Source organism: Gobio gobio (assembly GCF_949357685.1).
Source record: "Gobio gobio genome assembly, chromosome: 8".
NCBI lineage: Eukaryota > Metazoa > Chordata > Actinopteri > Cypriniformes > Gobionidae > Gobio > Gobio gobio.
In genome coordinates, this window is record NC_137114.1 from 17,441,561 (window position 1) to 17,463,643 (window position 22,083).

The following is a 22,083-nucleotide window of genomic DNA, read 5'->3' on the forward strand; positions in this document are numbered from 1 at the left end:
ACCCTGTGGTCTGTGTGGGTCCTAACACCCCAGTATAGTGATGGGGACCCTATACTGTAACAAGCACTGTCCTTCAGATGAGACGTTAAAACGAGTTCCTGACTCTCTGTGGTCATTAAAAGACAAATCCCAGGATGTCCTTCGATAAAGAGTAGGGGTGTAACCCCGGCATTCTGGCCAAATTTGCCCATTGACCTCAAATGTGCAACTTCCACCTGGATGATGCGACGGCAGCCATATTGCGCCAGAACGCCCACCACACTTGTCCATCATGGCCTGCTTATCATCCCCATATACTGATTGGCTTTATTGGCTGGTGTGTTGTGGGCGTTCTGGCGTAATATGGCTGCCGTTGCACCATCCAGGTGGTGCTGCACATTGGTGGTGGATGAGGAGATTCCCCCCCTTCAATATGTAAAGTGCTTTGAGTGCCTAGAAAAGCGCTATATAAATGTAACACATTTTATTATATTATTATTTTGTAGTCAATGTTTGATTTTTTTTTTTTCATAGTAAAATAAAACTTGCAGCTGTAGTTAGTCTTTTTGCCAAATAGTTTGTCAGATAAATACCTTAACCAAGTTTAGTCTTTTGTTCTTCCCCGATATTAAAAACCTATTTTCCTCATATTATGATGGTTTAATCGAACTTGTAGGGTCATTAAAAACAAATATCTCTAACAGACTTCACTTTTGGCCACTACTGTAGATCAGTGTTCTTTGATATATGTTTTGAATCTTCCATTTTCTTTTAGTAAGCAGTTTGTACATGTCCTTTCTATTTAGTACATTTATTTCAAGTGAGGAAAATGTATGGTTGTAGTTTTAGTTCACAATAACATGAATGAGAATTAGTAATAGTGAAGCTTGCTTAATCAGAACTCATGTCACATTCCTCTATTATTTTTCATGTTTGGTTATTTGCATGTTTTTAGATGTCCTTTTTGAACGTGGGTCCATGTGTCGGTCTAGGTTTATCTCTCATATCATGCACCGAACTGTCAAAACCTTTATCCTGAGGGTGGCAGTAGCACACAGAGACGAGAAACTGAAGCGTTCATGCGTGTTTGTGAGATGGTGTTCAGAATGCATGAGAGAGAGAGAGAGAGAGAGAGAGAGAGACTCGAGCGTGTGTTATATGTTACTGGTTTCTTTCTGCAACAGAGAGAAGGAAGGCAAGAGAGAAAGAGAGAAGATGTAGCTTAGAGAGCAGGTGTGTGATACACTCGAGTCTCATGAATTAAACATATGTGTACAGCCTTGAGAGTGTGCATGTGTGTGTGTTCATGTTTTTCTATCCCGGTGGGGACTTCAACCTGAATGCACACAGACTCATGGGGTCTCGTGTCACCGTAGGGACCTAAGAATGAGTTTTTTTGAAGATGTAAAAATGCAGAAAGTTTTGTGCGATGGTTAGGGTTGGGGTTGGGGTGTAAGGGGATAGAATACACAGTTTGTACAGTATAAAAACCATTACGTCTATGGAGTGTCCCTACAAAGATATTGAACAAGACATAGTTTGTGTGTGTGAGCTTTTTATAAAATGCTGTGAAGAGCATTTAGAGACATTCCACTGAAAGCTGTATGTGTGTGGATATAAATTGTCGTGCCTTTGTTTTCAAGGAAAAGAAAAGGGGTTTTGTCTTTCACGTCAGCAGAAAAGATGAATATTGATTTTTGATTTAGTCCTTCAGCCACAATTCTCTGCTTACACTCGTCCACAAACCACTAAACCAGTCAGAATGTCAGAGAGTTAAAGACACACACACACACACACACACACACACTGCAGTTTAAAACTACAGCCGGATGAATTAGCTTTTTGCTTTATATGAATGATTGCGCAAACTGCACCAAAAAAAATTATTAGTAGTTTTTGCACAAACTCCTGACCATAAGTATGAAACTTCTACATGTAACTTGTTTGTGCTACAGACATAAATACTGACATGTATAGTACACATTTAGCTAATTTTATGCGAACTTTTGGCCATCCAGACCACCTTAGCAACACCTTCGCAACCACCCACAACGCATTAGCAACTGCATTGTAATGCTTTATATATCCCAACTCACCCTAACAAACCCCTAGCAACCACCCACAACGCATTAGCAACTGCATTGTAATGCTTTATATATCCCAACACTCCAGCACCCCACAAGAACACCCTAACAACCGCATTGTAACACTTTATATATATCCCAACACACCCTAACAAACCCCTAGCAACACCCTAGCAACCACCCACAAAGCATTAGCAACTGCATTGTAATGCTTTATATATCCCAACACTCCAGCAACCCACAAGAACACCCTAACAACCGCATTGTAACACTTTATATATCCCAACACACCCTAACAAACCTCTAGCAACACCCTAGCAACCACCCACAACGCATTAGCAACTGCATTGTAATGCTTTATATATCCCAACACTCCAGCAACCCACAAGAACACCCTAACAACCGCATTGTAACACTTTATATATCCCAACACACCCTAACAAACCCCTAGCAATCACCCAGAACACCATAGCAACACCAAGTTTTAGTAATTCTGTTATGTGCTTGTGCTGTCTTTTCAACACGCCTAAGAGAACTTTTTGCAATGCCCTATCAACCACGCTAAAAGCCCTGTAGCAACCGCAGAGCAAAACCCTCCATAGCAATCACCCACAACATATAAGCAACTATATTGTAATGATTTTTATCCCAACAGATTTCTGAACACATAGCAACACTCTAGCAACCACCTAAACACCATTTTTAGGGGCCAAGCACCGAAGGTGCGGAGGCACCAATTGAAACCGTTAGATTTATTATTATTATACCGCCATTGAAGTCTATGGCAGCCCATAGAACCGTTTGCGGGAAAGCCCAACATTAACCACACCAATGTTGGAGTCTCTAAAACAATCCTTCTAGCGCCACCACCTGTCCAAAGTTTTACTCATGTTTATGTTAATAACTTTTGAACTATAATGGATAGAAACAAAATATTTTTTCCCTCCGATTCCTTGGCTCAAGCTGATTCGATTACATCACATGATATACTTTTCCGTCATGATAAATTTAATTAACCGAAAAACCTACTCTTGCGAATCCTCCTAGGCCGTTGCTCCAATTTTCACAAAAAATGAACCAGATCATCTTCAGACCATGCCGACAAAAATTTATGGAATTCAAGTGGATTCGTCAAATTGTTTTTGATAAACGCACAAACAAAATTTATGATAGCGGTTGCAAAAATACACTTAAGGCTATTTCTCTGCAACGCTTCATCATATTCAAACCTAACTTGGTACATGTCATCACAAGCATGCCCTGAGCCAACATGCAGTGTTTCGGCGCAGAGCCACCTACTGGTCCTGGGATACGAAAAATTGCTATTTTTGCTTATAACTTCTGAACCGTTTGTCCAAAAATCATAAAAGGGGTCTCGTTAGATTCAGGATATTAAATTTTACCATATCAGCCATTTTGGCTGTCGACCATTTTGAATTATGTGCTAAAATGCTGTATTTTATGAACGCATGAATGGATTGTTACGAAACTTGTTATGGGTTATCACCACGATGCCCTGAAGGAGCCTGAGAAGTTTTGAAACAGCGCCAGCTAGTGGATAATTTCTTTTTCAAACACTTATAACTTTGGGTGTGGTTGACTTATTTTCATGGGAGTAACTTTTTTGTCTCTTGAATCCTTGCCGAGTCCAACAATACCAGATTTGCCAGGTTTCGGCATATGATTTGTGCAGCATTGTAATTTAGCGCTTAAAAAACGTTAGCTGATATCTTCGAAACCGCTAGTCCGATCGAGACGAAACCAGTGCAGAAGTTCAGAAACATAGGTCAATAGCTGTACATTGATGCCCAAATGTCAAAATATTGATAGTAAGGGGTAGTAAAATCCAATCAAAGTCAGGTGTCAGTCATTTTTTACGTGTTTTTTTTTTTCATATAAATGTCTATAACTCCAAAACGAAATGAGATATTTTTTCACCAACATTGACACACACATGTATGGGCTCACTCTGAGGACACATACAAAAAATTGTAGGATTGTGCCTCTTGGTGGCGCCATAAAAGAAAAAAAAAAACATGAAATTCCCATAGACTACAATGCATTTTTCAGCCTTTTTGCCTAAAATCATCTTAAAATGTGTTTAATTGCCCATTGCTGCAGTTGATCTGACACTGCCAGCCATTTTGGCATGTCTTGTCTTCTTATTTGCGCTTGGCCCCGATAATGGCTGCTTGCAGCTATATTTTTATATATAATTTGTATACTATTATTGTATTGATTAATAATTTGAATAAACTTTCTTATTTTTTTAATAGTTTTAGTTAACGATAACAAAACTGCAGAACACCCTTGCAACTACATAGCGATGCCATAGCAACCAGCAAAAACACCCTAGCAACACCTTGGCAACCACTCAGACCTGTCAGCATCATTGGATTTGAGTTTCTTAGGAGCAAACACCACTGGTGTTTTCTTCAGAACATGCTAACATCTAATTTCTCTCTGTCTCTCTCAGGTGTAACCGCTGCCTTGATACCGCGGTTAGACCTGGTGATCTCATTGGTCGGCGCGGTGAGCAGCTCGGCGTTGGCGCTCGTCTTTCCTCCGCTGGTGGAGCTCATGGCATTTCCCAGCCAGCCCCCTCCTCTCCTCCTCCTCAAAGATCTCTCCATCGCCACCCTCGGCTTCATTGGCTTCCTGACTGGAACCTACGTGACGATGGAGGAGATTATTTATCCCGACGACCAAGGACAGACCCGTCTCCGTGACCACGGGAACTGGGCCACACCCACTACCTCACCGCCCTGACGACCACGCTCACAAATGAAGGACCAATCAATGAAGGCACAGTTCCACTGTTAACACAGTGACCGCACACACACAGACAGACACTTCATCCTGTAGGACGTGAGTGACTGCAGCTCTGGGATCGAGAACTTGTCTTATAGGGCTTGAGATATTTTTTATAGTTCAATTTGTTTTTTTACTCCATAGGCCCATGCCCGAGGTGTGCTGCTGTAGTAGGATACACGCGTGCTTGTGTGCGTGAGTGAGTGAGTGAGTGAGTGAGTGAGTGAGTGAGTGAGTGAGTGAGTGAGTGAGTGAGTGAGTGAGTGAGTGATGGCGTGCGTAGGAAATATTTCCTCCGTACAGCCTTATGGACTTTACATGACTCCACACTGATCCTAGATGGAGTGACTTTTACTCGATCAGGTCGGTGGACCGTATATAGCATGTCAGCATTTAACACAGCAGGAGAGAAATATTGCACACTGTAAAGAATGAGGTATTATTAATAAACTAATCCTTTCTCCTGAGGCTTGTGATATTTAATTATTTTTCCTTTTTTTTTTTCGACTGCTGCAATATTCAGTGGGAATTATCAATCTTTTAATTAACGACAAACATGTTAAATGTATTGCAAGCGATTAAACTGTTCCAAGGCTCCTTTTTTACGGAACTATTCAGGATTCAAAACGAGTTAAGCCGTATCGACCGTATCTGTGGTATGTTGTCAATTAGCTCAGACATCATTTTCAAATCGTCCCTCAGTTTGTTAAGACAAGCAATAATCGTGTTTGCACTAGAAGAAGCTTTTTTTGTTAGCGTTTCTAAATAATCCGGTTAGTGGTGTATTTCTGATTGTGTTAACACGAATCCAGTTGGGGTTTACTGTTTATTAGCTGGACTGCTGGTTAGGAAATAAATGTTTATTTTGGTTTTATTTTCCCTTTTTTTATTTGTATTCTATCAATTATTAGAATTGTTCAGTTTTTAATGTTTATTGTAGTTTTAATGTTTCGGGAGAGTCAAAGTTAATGCATCGTTACATTTCTCAGCTCACACTATAGAGTGCAACAGTCTAAAAACTCCATTAATTTTCTCCATAAGGAAATTGATTCTAAGAGACACTTTTAAAGACAGGCCTACTGTGAGCTACGAGGTTGTTAATCCATGACATGTGCTTCTGTTGAAGCTGTCAGTCTGCATGATTTCAGCTTTTTTTGTTGTTGAAATTATTCTGTTTAACGGTGGAATTCCTGGTGAAAACTACATTACCCATGATGCTGAACAGAAAATTACACCAATCAGAAAGTTGGTCTCTTTAAAAAAAAAAAAGATCTCTTTAGCTCTGCCCACTCCCATGGCCCGGAGGCCTTCGGAGGACACATTTCAAGGTTGGAAGGCATCAAGGCACGTCTGAATCATAGACTGTAAAAAAAAATATGGACGTAGTGTCCGTGACGTCACCCAAAGGACTCTAGAGAGCAGTTTTGAAGCGTAAAATAGGGAAGAGCTGGCCGTTGCCATCTTGGCAGTGCTTATCGTGCGTCACTCCCAGATAACAGAAAATGGGCAAAGAGGCGGGATGTGGGCGGAGCTGAGGTGACGTGATGACTAACAGACAGCAGACAAACGGCAATCCACCTGTCACTCAAAGTGGCCACGCCCTTAATTATGCAGAACTTTAAGGCTTTATATAATGTAAACAAAAAAGTTCACCCCCTCACAGCTGTCATGAAGGGCAAAATTAGCCGTATAGACCAAAACCACAATTTGTAACAGACTGTAAACATGTTTTATTCTGCTGTAAAGTTGGCCATTTTAACATGGGGCTCAATGAGATTCTGCTCACTTCTGGGGCCTGTCTCTAGCGGCCAGTCGATGAATTGCAGTTTAAGTCACTTCCGTATTGGCTTCAAGAAAAACTTATAAGCTTCAAGTAGGGATGAAACGATTACCGGTTTCACGATAAACCACGAGAAAATTTAGTGACGGTTAGTAATATCGTTTAAAATTGTATTATCATTAAAACTGCGTGTGATTATCACGATTTTGAAAACTCTCTGTAAATCCTGTCCAGTCAGTGTCAGTCTGGTGAAGGCGCAGCGCAAAGCTGTTTTTTGAATGAGAAGAAATGGCAGAAGGCAGTGACAGCACTCGGGGGATTGTTCAGCCTCTAAAAGGACCAAATCTGAGGCGTTGTCATATTTTGGCTTTTACAAAAGTCCTGAGGGAAACTTAATCGAAGATGGTCACCTTCTGCAGAACATGCCAGAAGAAAGTCACTGTAATAGGGGAAACACTTCAAAACTACCAACGCAAGGCAAGTGGACTTTGACCTCAATACCAAAACTACGTCTGGGAAATAATAACGTGAAGCAAATGAACAAATTCAGTCAAGACTAGGGTGACATTTAAGGGATAATCAGGGCTTGACATTAACAACCGCCATTTGCGGGTGTAACGTTATTTCGGCTGCACACTTACCACTTTGGCGGTTGAACTTATTATAGTCTTCTCAAAAGCCATCTGTTATAATCGCGTTGCGCATTATAACCACTCACACGTGTTTATATTGAGTTTATGAATGCAATGTCTCAAAATCAGGCGTTCAGATCAGCCAGAGTTTTGTTCAGAGAGCGCGCCGCTCTGACTCGCTGAAATCTGCACTCAAAACGTGCGATGTACGCAGGAGATTCACTCATCATACAGTGGTTGACTGTTTTTGTTCTATTTCAGCAGCAAAAATGGTTTCAAACAAACAGCAGAACCACAGCGCATCTGATATGACTGGCATAAAGTTGGTGAATTTAGGGACCGTCTCTAATGTTACATTCAACATTGGTAACGTTATACACGTTTCGAACTTCAATAGCATTTGAAGAGAATGACAGTTATAAATCTGACTGTAAAGTGTTCATCTAGGTGTCAGGTATGATGCACACCTTTTGATATTTAATAAATAAACAGTCAAATCATGAAAATATGGATATGCATTATTTCACTAGGATACCGTCCTGGCTCTTACACAAAATATGCTAGATTTAAATGCATCATTGCTGAACACTGATGAGAATTTTGCTTGAGAATATATTTACAGAGATAATATTAGAGATTATATTTACACCAAATTATTATTATTTATGCATTGCTATTGACGACGGCCATTGTAAGGAAGTAAATCCCACAGAATAGAATCTAGCTTTAAAAAGTGCAAAGAGCTGCCTTTATTTATTTGTTGTTTGTTGATTTTCAAATATAAAACTTGAAATGTTTTAAGTGTGTGCATCTGTTCTTTTTGAACACTTTCATCTCATTTGAACAAAACCGTGATAATATTGATAACCGTGATTATTTGGGTCACTATAATCGTGATGTGAAATTTCCATACCGTTTCATCCCTAGCTTCAAGAGAGCTTCACTTCCTGTCTCCTGAGATCCCTTCATCTGTTTTGAGGGCGGCATAAATGTATCCTTTGCTGCCTTTGATATCCCACAATCCTGAGCGTTTCATTCTGTGACAGTTGAGCTGGGGAAAAAAGATGGCATCCAAAATCACTTTGTGCGCAAATGTGCGTTTTTGACCAACTTCTGATGTCATTTCTATTCGGAAATTACTACTGTAGTAATTAAATATCTGTTTAGTTCTCACCAAAACGTGCGCTATTTTGCTGCCGATCACCTTCGAAGTCTGTCCGAAATCAGTTTCGTGAGGTGCCTTCATGCACAAACGCTGCCTTACAAGTCAGTCAGTCAGTACTTTTACATGGACAACAATACTCCGATATTAACCTGATTAAGACAATACTCTGATTAAGAATCTACCATGTAAACAGCGATTTCTAATGACCTTAATCCGGTTAAAGTCATACTCGAATTAAACGCAAATTGAATTAAGACATGTGGAGTATGCCTATTTTAGTCGCATTATCGAAGAGCATTACAGACATGTACACACCTTAATCTAACTATTAACGCCATGTAGGAGTTTTCACCGCATTTTGTGACAGGACACAAGTGCAGAGCCCCCCGCCCTTTTTAAAAATTAATCCAAAGTGCCCCTCTAAACAATCATCAATAATATTGTGGTTAATAAAACAGAAGTTATTAATTATAATTAATATAACAACGTGTACAAAACAGTAACAAAGCGCTCAAATGTCGGGAAATTCCTGTTTATCTTTTACGTATCTGTCAGTTTGAAATGTGTTGCTATAATTCTGTGTGTCTTGCTTGACTGCTCATTCTAACACCGCCTCTTCTATACGTTTTTCTTTTTGTTGTAATTATTCTGCTCATTGTAAAAGTAAAATACAATAACTTTGTATCTGTAATCCCATATTAATAATTGTGACCAAACTGCCTGCTTACAACAGCGGCCGGGAACCTTTTTCGCGAGCCATATGGGTCATTCAGTGAACTCGACGGCTCGACAGGAAAAAAACTATACATTTTGAAACCTTTCATCATTAATAAAAGTTATTATTCAAAATGTAGACTGTCAAGAAGGAGGCAAGAGGGGAAGTGTCTCTTCAAAAAAACTGAAAGAGACAATATATAATATACAAATTTACGTTGTTTTATTTTTGTAATATGATATACACTCACCTAAAGGATTATTAGGAACACCATACTAATACTGTGTTTGACCCACTTTCGCCTTCAGAACTGCCTTAATTCTACGTGGCATTGATTCAACAAGGTGCTGAAAGCATTCTTTAGAAATGTTGGCCCATATTGATAGGATAGCATCTTGCAGTTGATGGAGATTTGTGGGATGCACATCCAGGGCACGAAGCTCCCGTTCCACCACATCCCAAAGATGCTCTATTGGGTTGAGATCTGGTGACTGTGGGGGCCATTTTAGTACAGTGAACTCATTGTCATGTTCAAGAAACCAATTTGAAATGATTCGAGCTTTGTGACATGGTGCATTATCCTGCTGGAAGTAGCCATCAGAGGATGGGAACATGATGGTCATAAAGGGATGGGCATGGTCAGAAACAATGCTCAGGTAGGCCGTGGCATTTAAACGATGCCCAATTGGCACTAAGGGGCCTAAAGTGTGCCAAGAAAACATCCCCCTCACCATTACACCACCACCACCAGCCTGCACAGTGGGAACAAGGCATGATGGATCCATGTTCTCATTCTGTTTACGCCAAATTCTGACTCTACCATCTGAATGTCTCAACAGAAATAGACTCATCAGACCAGGCAACATTTTTTCATTTTTCAACAGTCTTCAACTGTCCAATTTTGGTGAGCTCGTGCAAATTATAGCCTCTTTTTCCTATTTGTAGTGGAGATGAGTGGGACCCGGTGGGGTCTTCTGCTGTTGTAGCCCATCCGCTTTGCTGCATACCTCGGTTGTAACGAGTGGTTATTTCAGTCAAAGTTGCTCTTCTATCAGCTTGAATCAGTCGGCCCATTCTCCTCTGACCTCTAGCATCAACAAGGCATTTTCGCCCACCGGACTGCCGCATACTGGATGTTTTTCCCTTTTCACACCATTCTTTGTAAACCCTAGAAATGGTTGTGCGTGAAAATCCCAGTAACTGAGCAGATTGTGAAATACTCAGACCGGCCCGTCTGGCACCAACAGCCATGCCACGCTCAAAATTGCTTAAATCACCTTTCTTTCCCATTCTGACATTCAGTTTGGAGTTCAGGAGATTGTCTTGACCAGGACCACACCCCTAAATGCATTGAAGCAACTGCCATGTGATTGGTTGATTAGATAATTGCATTAATGACAACAGGTGTTCCTAATAATCCTGTAGGTGAGCGTATATGAAAGATTACATTAAAAAGTATAAAAATCACTCATTTTTATAAAGTAACACTCTCCAACAGCGACACCCGCAGGTAAAGTTACAGCCTGAGCCCATTGAATATTAACAGAACCGCCAAAGTCGCGCAATGATTGGATGTCGGACAGCGTAGCGTGGCATGGGGACGTAATGACGTACCATTAATCGAGCTATGTTCTATAACATGTAAAACGGGAACATGAACAGAATATTCTAAAAGCAACTCATGTAAACACCTTAATCAGAATATTGTCTTATTCAGAATAAGGTCAATAATTAGATTACTGCTGTCCATGTAAACATAGTCATTGTCTGGCAAGTCATAAGGCAGTGAGGCAACAAGTCAGCAGCCTAGGTTTTCGGATGCAGCCATAATATTTTTATTTTATTTTTTATTTGACCAGAATAATCTCACTGAGATTAAAAATCTTTCACAGGAGTGTCCTGGCCAAGAATGGGCAGCAATTACAAACACAAACTACAAGGCAAAACAAGACAATTTGAAAACACTTAAAAACAATTGCACATCATTGAGTCTTCTTCAAGTGACCGATTTATAGATTTAATAGATTTTAATAGATTTAATGTGTTCCATAGGAACCAGAGTTTGTAGTTTCAAACTATCTCTACTCAAAACGACAAATGTTTATGTCGTGTCATTATGACCGCTGACAGGTGAAGTGAATAACACTGATTATCTCTTCATCACGGCACCTGTTAGTGGGTGGGATATATTAGGCAGCAAGTGAACATTTTGACCTCAAAGTTGATGTGTTAGAGGGCATTTTTGAGCGAGTTTGGCCAAATTGTGATAGATAGACAACTTGGTGAACCGGTGACAGGGTCATGGGCGGCCAAGGCTCATTGATGCCCGTGTGTTCCGATCAAACAGACGAGCTGCTATAGCTCAAATTGCTCAAGTTTTATGCTGGTTAGTGGTTGAAAGTGGACGAGCTCAAAACGCTTTAGACCCCATTCACACCTGTTTTTAGTGTTGTACACTTACACTTGTGATCCGATCGACCAAAACGGATCTCAATACCAGGTGTAATCAGGTCCAAAATTTGTTGTGGCTGTACTTTCAAAACGACGTAATCTTTATATTTATTCAAGTGCAGTGCAAATGTTAGTATACTTTTTATAGTTTCGCTTTTTACAAACTGAGGGATGAGTCAGCTTTCTGTAGTAGGCCTATTAGAAAAGATAGACGCTATTTTGTATTGAACCTTTCCAACCCAGTTTACATCCACTTATATTGTTAAGTCCACTTAAGTTCTTCAGTACAAAAACATGTTATTTGAGCTGCCATATTTCCAAGTGAAACAGCATAATCACGAGGATAAATCTAAGACAGTCCTTAACCATCTGGAATAGATTGGATCAGGGGTCGGAAGAGTGATGCCAGCCGAAAGGAAATTAATTTCAATGTCAGATTTTGATCAAAGGTTATAACTTACAACATGTTTTAGTGTTTGGACGTGCTCTGATGAATCGTTCACAATAAGATCTCGGGAACGTGTAAATAGGCTCCATTTAACAATGACTTTAAATAAATCATGCAATATATTCAGAAAGATTCAAGCTTCCTTGCAGCGCGCTTTAATTAAATAGCTGGTTTTCCATATCGTAACGGTCATCTGTGACAGAATTGAAATATGTCACGTTTAATAAGATTGCTTTATATAGAAATACAGATCTGTCCCGTCCCCTGAGGTCTGGACGTTTCCTCCTATATTTCTGATTAATTAAATAGATCTGGAAAAAGCTCCAAAGTGACACCAGACAGCCCTTCCTTACTATCTCTTCCTCTCACTTGGCCTCTCTCGCTCTTTCTCTCCGGCTTTGGCTCATTAGTCGGGTCTTGTTTATATTCTCCTCATGTTTTCTCCTCTCTCTGCAGAAAGCTGGACACCTGACAACTGGCACGCGACACACACACACACAGAGAGAGAGAGAGAGAGAGAGAGAGAGAGAGAGAGAGAGAGAGAGAGAGAGAGAGAGAGAGAGAGAGAGAGAGAGAGAGAGAGAGAGAGAGAGGCTGATCGAATATGAAAAGCGAGAGGCAAAATGCTCGGATCAGAGAGAGATGGAGCAAATTAGAAGCTGAAAATAAAGGGAGATGGAGAGCAAGAGCGAGCGAGGAGGGTGGGAGGAGGAAGAAAGAACGAACGGGGGGGATTTGCACGAGAGCACCGTGTGCGTGAGGGGAGTCTGTCTGGCACGTGAGGACAAAAATAGACTTCTCCGAGCTAAATATAGCGCAGATCACAAAGCGAGCGTGATGGAGTGAGTAAGAAAGGACTCGCCCGCTCTTTTGGAAATGATTTCTGAAGGAGCGCACCCTCCTCCATCCACCGGCTCCTTTTCGGGAAATCTATTTTAGACGTGCACGAAATTTAACATCTATCATTCAAATGAGAGCAGTAGGACTCACTTTAAAAACGTGCATAATTCAGAGGGAAGGCTCTCAACGTGATGCGTATTTATAGGCGCAGCCTACGAAAAAGTATATTTATAGTTTCTTTCTTTCGTCGATCTGACAGGTCTGGAAGTCTTTGTCACGGATCCGTAAGGCCAGAAACATGAACACTTGACTGAATTGCATCCCGCGAACATAGATAAAGTGAATTCCCATTTGCAAGCCATTTTACTCCGCAAACATAGGAACGCAGTTTTAGAGGAAGAGCATCATAGCAAATAATAACAGACACATTTGGACGTAATAATTCACAACACTAGTCTGGTGTTAACAGGCACAGTCTGCAGGGGTCAAGTCTTCTGGCTATATATTGCATTGTAATTGTTTTTACGTTTAAGAGAATAGATAGAAAAGACAGACATTCATTTGTACTCCTTTAATGTCACCACATCCGTGCAACCCAGTTAGCTTATTGTTAAATCACACGTTTTGGGGTTGTTAACATTCCTTTAATGTTTTTGTAAGAAGTCTAGACAGCATTTATTTGATCTATTTATTGTGAAATATTGCCATTTAAAATAACTGTTTTAAAATGTAATTTATTCTGTGATCAAAGCTGAATTTTCAGCATAACTTCAGGGTCACATGATCCTTCAGAAATCATTCTAATGTGATGATTTTCTGCTTAAGAAACATTTCGTATTATTTTCAATGTTGAAAACAGTTGTGCTTTTGTGGAAAATGCTACCAAAACAGCGCCGACCCGCTGAGGTATAGACTCTATAAGAGCCCTGGAGGTGTCCTGTTGTTTCTGGCACCAAGATGTTAGCAGCAGATGGTTTGTTCCTCAAACCATTCATGAACAATGTTTGCAGTGTGGCAGGGCGCATTATCCTGCTGAAAGAGACCACTTCCTCCAGGGAACACTATTGTCATGAAGCGGTGTACATGGTCTTCAACAATGCTTAGGTAGGTGGCACATGTCAAATTTACGCCCACATGAGTTTTCCAGCAGAACATTCCCTCCACCGGCTTGTTGTCATCCCACAGTGCATCACTTCCCCAGGTAAACGCAGCACACGTACACATCCGTCCACGTGATGTTAAAGAAAATGGGACTCATTGGACAAGGCGACCTTCTTCCACTGCTTTCCGGTCTGACACTCATGTAGGTGCTTTCGACGGTGGGTCATCATAGGCACTCTGATTGGTCTGCGTCTATAGTCCCATACGCAGAAGAATGCGATGCACTCCCAGAAAGCAACATAGTGTAGGCCCAGATCTGGCACACATCTGGTACACATGGAATCCACATATATCAAGATGTGGGCAGACACTATGTTACTGTCTGGGCTGTGTATTGTGACACATAACTCCCATAACCATCATTAATATTTCAGTGTGACTTGTGCAACAGTAGACCTTCTGTTGGCTCAGACCAGACAGGTTAGCCTTAGTTTCCCTCTTGAATAATGAGCCTTGGGTGCCCATAGGGTTGCAAAGGGGCGGAACATTTCTGGTCAATTTCCAGAAACTTTACATGGGAAGTTAAGCTGGGGAATTTTGGGAATATTGCAAATTGGACAATTAATGAGAATTTACAGGAATTAAAGGGGATTCATTGGAAATTTGGGGTAATTTATACAAAATTCAGTTTTCTGTCGTATGACTTGGTCCTTCATCAGAAAAGTGTCTGAGCATAGAGCGGTACTCAAGGGTGTCTATTTTTTTTAATAAGGCATTATACTTAAGCTGACCACAAATGTAGCTACAATGAATTATAAGATTAGTGTAATTTTTTTTCAATGTTCTTAAAAAAAAATGATATAGCCCCCAAACTTTTGAATGTGTATATTCAGACACCCTTGTTTTTAGCGACACCTTTGGCCATTATATTAACTGCAGCCAGCAACTTTTTGCTTGTGCTCGCATACACACAATATCTCTTCCATTAAGTTCCTATTATCACTGCTTTGAAACAATCTATATTGTGAAAAGCGCTATATCAATTAAGGTGACTTGACTTGACACACTCCATAGTGATGCAAGCGAGCCTCAGCCAAAACGGTGACTGAACGTGATTCACCAACATAATGTCAGCTTTCATAGACAAACTAGGAAGTTGGGGAAGGTCTCGTTTTTCATTCAAGTTTGATTGCAAGCTGTTCACACATTGGCAATAAAAAAGTGATTAATACATGAAAATTCGTACATATAGCCTCTTTAAAAATGTTTGATTTTAAGACCTTTTGTTAGCTTTTTATGGTACTATGTTGAGTCGCCACTCAACATCTGTGAAGTAGAGTGCTGTGTGCATGTGACTGAGGAATTTGCATTTAATATGGTTGTTTTAACCAAGATTATGCTGTAAGATAGATAGGCTTACCTGCAAATTTCCAGTTTGTTCCCTTTAATTCCCATGGAAAGTTTCTATCTTTGAAAATTCCTGGAATTTTGCAACCCTATTGGTGCCCAACACCCAGTCACTGATTTGTGGTTTGTCCCTCCTCTAACCACTGGTGGTAAATTCTCAGCACTGCTGACCGGAAGCAACAAGCTTTGCCGTTTCAGAGATACTGGCTACCCAGCAGGCATATCACCCTGTAGCCTAAGACTGGTTTCCCACTGAAGCTAAGCAGGGTTGAGCCTGGTCAGTACCTGGATGGGAGACCTCCTGGGGGAACTAGGTTGCTGCTGGTAGAGATGTTAGTTAGGCCACTAGGGGGCGCTCACCCTGTGGTCTGTGTGGGTCATAACACCCCAGTATAGTGATGGGGACCCTATACTGTAACAAGCACTGTCCTTCAGATGAGACGTTAAAACAAGGTCCTGACTCTTTGTGGTCATTAAAAGACAATTCCCAGGATATCCTTCATAAAAGAGTAGGGGTGTAACCCCGGCATTCTGGCCAAATTTGCGCATTGGCCTTTGTCCATCATGGCCTCCTAATCATCCCCATATACTGATTGGCTGGTGTGTGGTGGGCGTTCTGGCGCAATATGGCTGTCGTCACATCATCCAGGTGGTGCTGCACATTGGTGGTGGATGAGGAGACCCCCCCCCCCCCCTCTATGTAAAGTGCTTTTGAGTGCCTAGAAAAGCGCTATATAAATGTAACAAATTATACTTTGACCCAGTTGCCTTGCCATAACAACTTGGCCCTTGTCAAAGTCTCTCAGGTCTTTACTCCGGCCCATTTCTGCTGCATCCAACACATTGACTACAATAACTTCTACTGTGTACTGTGTCCACAAATCATCTAATCTACTCAGAACTTGACATGTGACCTTGTTAGGAACTCTATGATTGGTCAAAATTTTTGGCTCATCAGTGTATATGTTCTTCAGGACAAAAAAAAATTGTTTATTTGAGCTTCCATATTTCCATGTTAAGCAGGATATGAGGGTAAATCTAGAGTGATGCTTGATTTTATCCACTTGGATTTGATTGCATCATGAAAAATAGGTGCTCTGTACCAGAATTGAAAAGTGGTCACAATAAGAGTAGTAACAGGCATTAAGGAAGTAAATGATTTCACATTGACATGTTATTAAGTTTATAAGTGACTAATTACTCTGAAGCTATAGGATTTGATGACTGAAACTGCAAAGAACCGACAGAAGAAGACCCTTTATGCTAATGTCCATAATGTCCTATGCACTGTATTGGATGATGAATTGCGATCTGACACATTTCAAAATGCACCAATGCATGAAATTGAACGTAGCAAGAAGCATTTGCACTCACTTAAAAGTGTGCATGCTGAGTATTAAATGAGGTTGTCGACTGTGGTACTTTTTTGCATGCAACATATGATGTTAATACTATGGTATACGTCCAAAAAAACATACCTTTTAGACGTTTTTTTACAAGCATTGTATGCGCGGTAAATGTGACAAACAAGAATTGAACGAATATTATAATGAATGCTACATCCCTGTGTATTTGCGCACATTGAAATGCATGGTGTGTGAACGAGCATGTGTGTGTCTACAGAAGATGGAGTGAGACGGATGTGTCTACCTGCAGTGATCAGTAATGGATGAGCTGATCCAGGCTTGGCTAAACGTTCAGAGTAATGGATGGGAAGAGCCAAGTCTGTTTAAACACTCACAGAGCCCATCTGTGATGACTGACAGGTCATCTGTGGCTCCCAGAGCAGATCATTACACATCCTCCGTCAAAATCACTGCAATCCATTTATGTATTTGTGCTTGTGTAACAAAATACGATTGTTTACCCTTCTATAAATCTGCCTGAATTGCCCTTCAGGGATCAGTGAAGCATCTTCCTTTCAGACATCAAGTCCTTGTTTTGCAAGTCAAATCTGAGATGATGATAGAAGAGATTCAAGAATTTGAGGCACGTATCAAATCACAAGACTGGATTTTGATTTGTGAACAAAAAGTCCACACTATTGAGGCTAATAAAACATTATGCAGCAGTGTGCTTGTCACAACCAACAAAACCTGCGTAGGAAGTATCCTTACTCAAATGGAAACTCGGTTTTTGAGCTGGTCACCTTTTGGCTTGTTGCCAAATCCAGAAAAAATAAGGACATTGCGGACATACATTTATGTTCAAACACCATGTAAAAGTGAATTTTGCATAATAGATCCCCTTTGATGGATGGGTGCTAGAACGTTTGATTAGCGTGCTCATATACTAGCCTAGCCTAGAAATCTAGATGCACCCTAGCGGCAGCAAATCTAATTTGCAGCCAGGGTCATCTAGCAACTCTCTGGTCAGGCCAATCACATCGGCAGAGTTGCGGCGGTTCCACGTGCTACTCGTAAACAAAGAAGCTGGCGAACAGCGGTCTTTCGAATCGGCTTTGGCTGCGACTCTGGAAGACTTGGAGTTAAGCTTTTCTTTGAGGAAAGAACAAAGAACGGCACTGAAGTCATTCTTAAGAAAGGAAGATGTGTTTGGAGTTTTGCCGTCCGGATACGGCGAAAGTTTAATCTATCAACTCGCTCCGCTTCACCTTCTTCGTTGCTCTGGTTGGTTGTAGCGCTGTCCTATTGCGTGCAGAGGGAATTTGAAAGACAACCGTTTAACCCGCCCCTCGGATTGAGCCCTGCCAATGGGGCGTTCCCAGACCCAAAATCTTGATGTGGGTCTGGCTTGTCAGGCTAATACTAACCTGGATGCCAGCCGAATTTAGCCCCGCCCACAACATTTGAGTTCAGGAAATTAGGTCTAGACTTGATCCGTTGTGGAGCAACTATGCCCGAAAAGGAGCTGTTCGGACCAATCAAATTGTCAGGGTGGGCTTTATACGATGATGGACAGATGATCAACAGTAACATAAACATCACGTCATCCCAACATCACAAAGAGCGCTTGGGTGGAAATCGTTCTAATCCTAAACGGAGAACTTGTTCGTATATGCATTCACCTTTACTATTTCTCTCAGAAATTATGATTGTGTTGGTAAGTACTCCGTGTATCCTTAAATTATTTTTACAACACCGGCAAAGATCATTTACACTCATCTTCTTCTTCTACTTCCTTCAGCGTGCGTGCAGTCGAGTTCTGTTGACAACTATGCGTTGCTCCGTTGCTCTGATTGGTTGTAGGTCTATCCAATTGAGGTCTTTCCTGGTTCGGTTGAAACACGCCCCATAATCACAGCCCAATGGAGCAGTATCAGACTCCTATTCTGACTAGAATTGAGTATGACTACGTCGCGCTACTGTTTTTTTCCCCTCATTAAAACGAAAGATGTTCATCAGTGATTGTATATCAAGAGCAGCATTTTGTTTTGTGATTTCACCGGAACAAATAGAGTCTCTGCAACAGCCTTAAGCGATAGACACATTCCAGTGCCACAACGCTTCTTCTTTAGCACAAACGAAGAATTGCTAATCAGCTGGAGATGCTTCTTTTGTATTAGGTACATCTGTGCCTTGAGATGTTTCAAAAAGTGGTGGGGACATGTCTCACCCGCAAATTACGCATTTGATTTTAAGGGTAGATTTATCACTGAAAATTGTATCGTTCTATGTCTACTCTTTAAACAGCATTATGGTGAAAATGGAACACAATGGCAACAGCTTTCTAATCTATACGGGACAGAATTTTGTTTCAGGGGAAACTGAAAGAATGGTGAGTTTACACCAGATGTGAACAATCGGCCGCCGTTTCGTCAATTGCAGTGGTTACGGGATTCAAACTCCGTCAAAATACAATCAACACAATGTTGGAGTGTCCTGTCAAGTAGAGTGTCATTCTTGTTTTGTAAAGAAATGTTACATAAGAAAACATTGTGTAATGCTACCTGTTGTTTGTGTTTTTAGGTTGTTGTTTTATGAGTGAAAGCCTTTGCTGGTGTTATTGAGAGTTGATTTAAGACAAATATGAAGTGTTTCAGTAGTTTTAGTGCATTGTGAATGTGAAATTAACTGCTGTGCCAAAATGAAAGTTAGTTAGGAGAACTGTGAGTAGAGTTTTAAAAAGGTTACCAAAGAACTGAGAAATGTGTCCTAGCGATTGTTAAAAAACTAAAAATAAGTAGCAAAACTGATGACACCAATCAGATGCACAGCCATTCCCATACGAACACGCTGTTGCATCATTGATAATTTTTTTTGGCTTATTTTGCAGTGTTTTATGAGCTGTTTGATCGGTTAATGGGCCGTAAAGAGCGGTTACACTCACAGTCTGGATGAATTGCGTTTGTGTGAAGACTCGGGATCTACTGAAGAGAACTTATGCAATGCAGAAACTCTAACAAAGCAAAAATAATCACTTGTTTTTGATCCATTAATGCATCTCTCGCTTACGACTTGTGACGTTGATACAAAGATGAAGTTAAACCCGGAAGTTGAATAAAACGCTAAAATGTTTAAAATTAACTAGTTTTCTCCTACAATCAAAATGAATGCCTATACCCTTAAATAGGGCACTATTTGAAGGGACGACCATTTGTAGTGGTGTCTGAAACCATAGTGGACTTTATTGAGTGCACTCATTCCATCCCACATTGCACCGCAATAACGAGTGTACAGCCGATGTACACACAACGGCTGTCCGACTTCACACACTTGTTTTAATTCACTCCTTCAAGTGAACTGTATTAGTGGACTAATATAGGGAATAGTGATTGAGGGTTTAGGGGGCGATTTCGGATTCAGCCCACGCTTCAGTCGTGCCGCAAAAGTGGATCTGTACCGTTACTATAGCAACCGGAGCTTCTAACAGCAGTTGTGATGCGATGTCTTTACTAATCAACGATTGGCTCCTTCATTTAGAAGGCAAGGCTTATTCGCCATATTGGGCATTGCTCGTTCTCCCATTCATAAGTAATCGGAGTGCACCGTCTTCCCATATAAAAAGTCATTGACTGTGTAAGAAGTGAGATTGTACGCAAGATATCGCGAGAGAGGAAAGAACGTAAGAGAGGTGAAGTGCGGGAGAGAGAGAGAAGAGGTAACGCACAAGGTGATCGGGTGACACGAAGTAGAGCCACAGTAAAAGATTGTTAAAGGGGTGATGAATTGAGATATCAACTTTCCTTTGAGCCTTTGATATATAAAAGTTAATAGTGATATAAGAATATCCTGTAAGCTTCGGAGCTGAAAACTTCCTTGTTAGTCAAAGAAAAGCTTGTATTGACACCAGGCCCAGCAAACGCTCGATCTCAGAATATGCCAACCCTTGACGTCATCGTATGCTGAAACGCCGCCTCAAGCCCGCCCACCGACTCGTGGAGCTAAACTGATCGCGCTACCGAGCAATAAACATGCTGATTCCAGCTCACCTGCGTAAGACATTGCGAGTTTGTTCGCTTCATTTCACTGCAGAATCGATTGTAAACAAGACACAGGTCGAGACTGGATTTGCTGTCATATTGAGATTAAACCACAATGCTGTGCCTTCTATATTGGACAGGAATGGTGCAACACACTTATGAGAGTAAAACATGTTTTTTATATGTGATAGTTTTGCATTGTTACAGATCATTTGATATCTATTGATTACATTAAATACCTTAGCACGCTGTCACAGGCTGGAAAATCCTTTATTTGAGGTGTTATTGGTTCATTCGTGATCAGACTCAGACTTGTAACGTTATGGGCCAGGGCTCGCAAAGCCCAACGTCCCGGGGCTATGTGTTTTTCAGACGGGCTACCAAAACGTATCACCAACCTGCCAGAGCCGACGGGCTATCTGAAATAGTGAAATAACATTCCTTTCTTGCGCGTGTGTGTGTACGGTTCGCAGTTATATTCACCGATTGGGCCTGCGAAGTAATAAAAAAAATAACATTCCAATCATTCGCGGGTGGATGAGAGATTAATCATTGTGTTTATTTGATAAAGACATTTTGCTGTGAGCGTTTCTCCACACGCTTTCAAAACAATTCCCACATGTACTGACAGGGGAGCTGAAGCTCATTAAATATGCAAATCTTATCCAATCCTAGCCGTGGGCATTTATTTCTAAGTCTTCAGTGCGGCATGCCCATCAAAATCGAGCGTGTCTTGAGAGAGCCTCAAAACCAAGGCAGAAAATAGCCTATTACTTTTTACTATTCATTATGATGTTTTTGAATGTAAAAACCACACAAACGTTATAAGCGGACCTCAGACAACAGTATATATATATATATATAAAAAGCCAGTTCATGACCCCTTTAAAATAAACACTGAGTTCTGAGAACAGAAGTCTTGGTCTGACTACTCTATCCAGTGGGAACGACAGATAAAGAAATAGCCAAGAACCCAAGAATAATACTCAGTAAGCAAGGATTCCTCAAGACCCACACATCCGAGTATTACAACTGTGTTCGGTTGCATACCAAATTCATATTCAATTCTTTGGAATTTGAACATTTGATCTACTGATCAAACATACAGTAGTGTTTTCACAATTGCTAAAACACATTTCTTGAAACCTTCACCCATTTTCTCACAACATTAAGCACAAAACTAAATCTTCAAACTACATTCACAAAACCCCTGACTCTTCTGGCAAAATCAAACAATCGGCTCAAAACTATTTTAAACTAAGCTTTCAGATCATACACACAGCCAGT

The 22,083-nt window shown here is 40.7% G+C and overlaps 1 protein-coding gene across 2 annotated transcripts in view; it reads left to right on the plus strand.

Moving 5' to 3' along the window:
* Positions 1-5,342, plus strand: part of slc36a4 (solute carrier family 36 member 4) — a 46,447-nt gene extending 41,105 nt beyond the window's left edge. Inside the window, exons 12-13 of one of the 2 annotated variants that reach the window (XR_013817060.1) lie at positions 4,540-4,931; positions 5,019-5,342. Coding sequence is in view for 1 of the 2 variants with exons in the window: in XM_079823666.1 (XP_079679792.1) it covers positions 4,540-4,832 (293 nt within the window). In the remaining variant the exon portion in view is untranslated. Of the gene's footprint in view, positions 1-4,539 lie in introns of both variants that reach the window. The other variant, XM_079823666.1, reaches the window with a different exon arrangement.
* Positions 5,343-22,083: the final 16,741 nt, after the last annotated feature.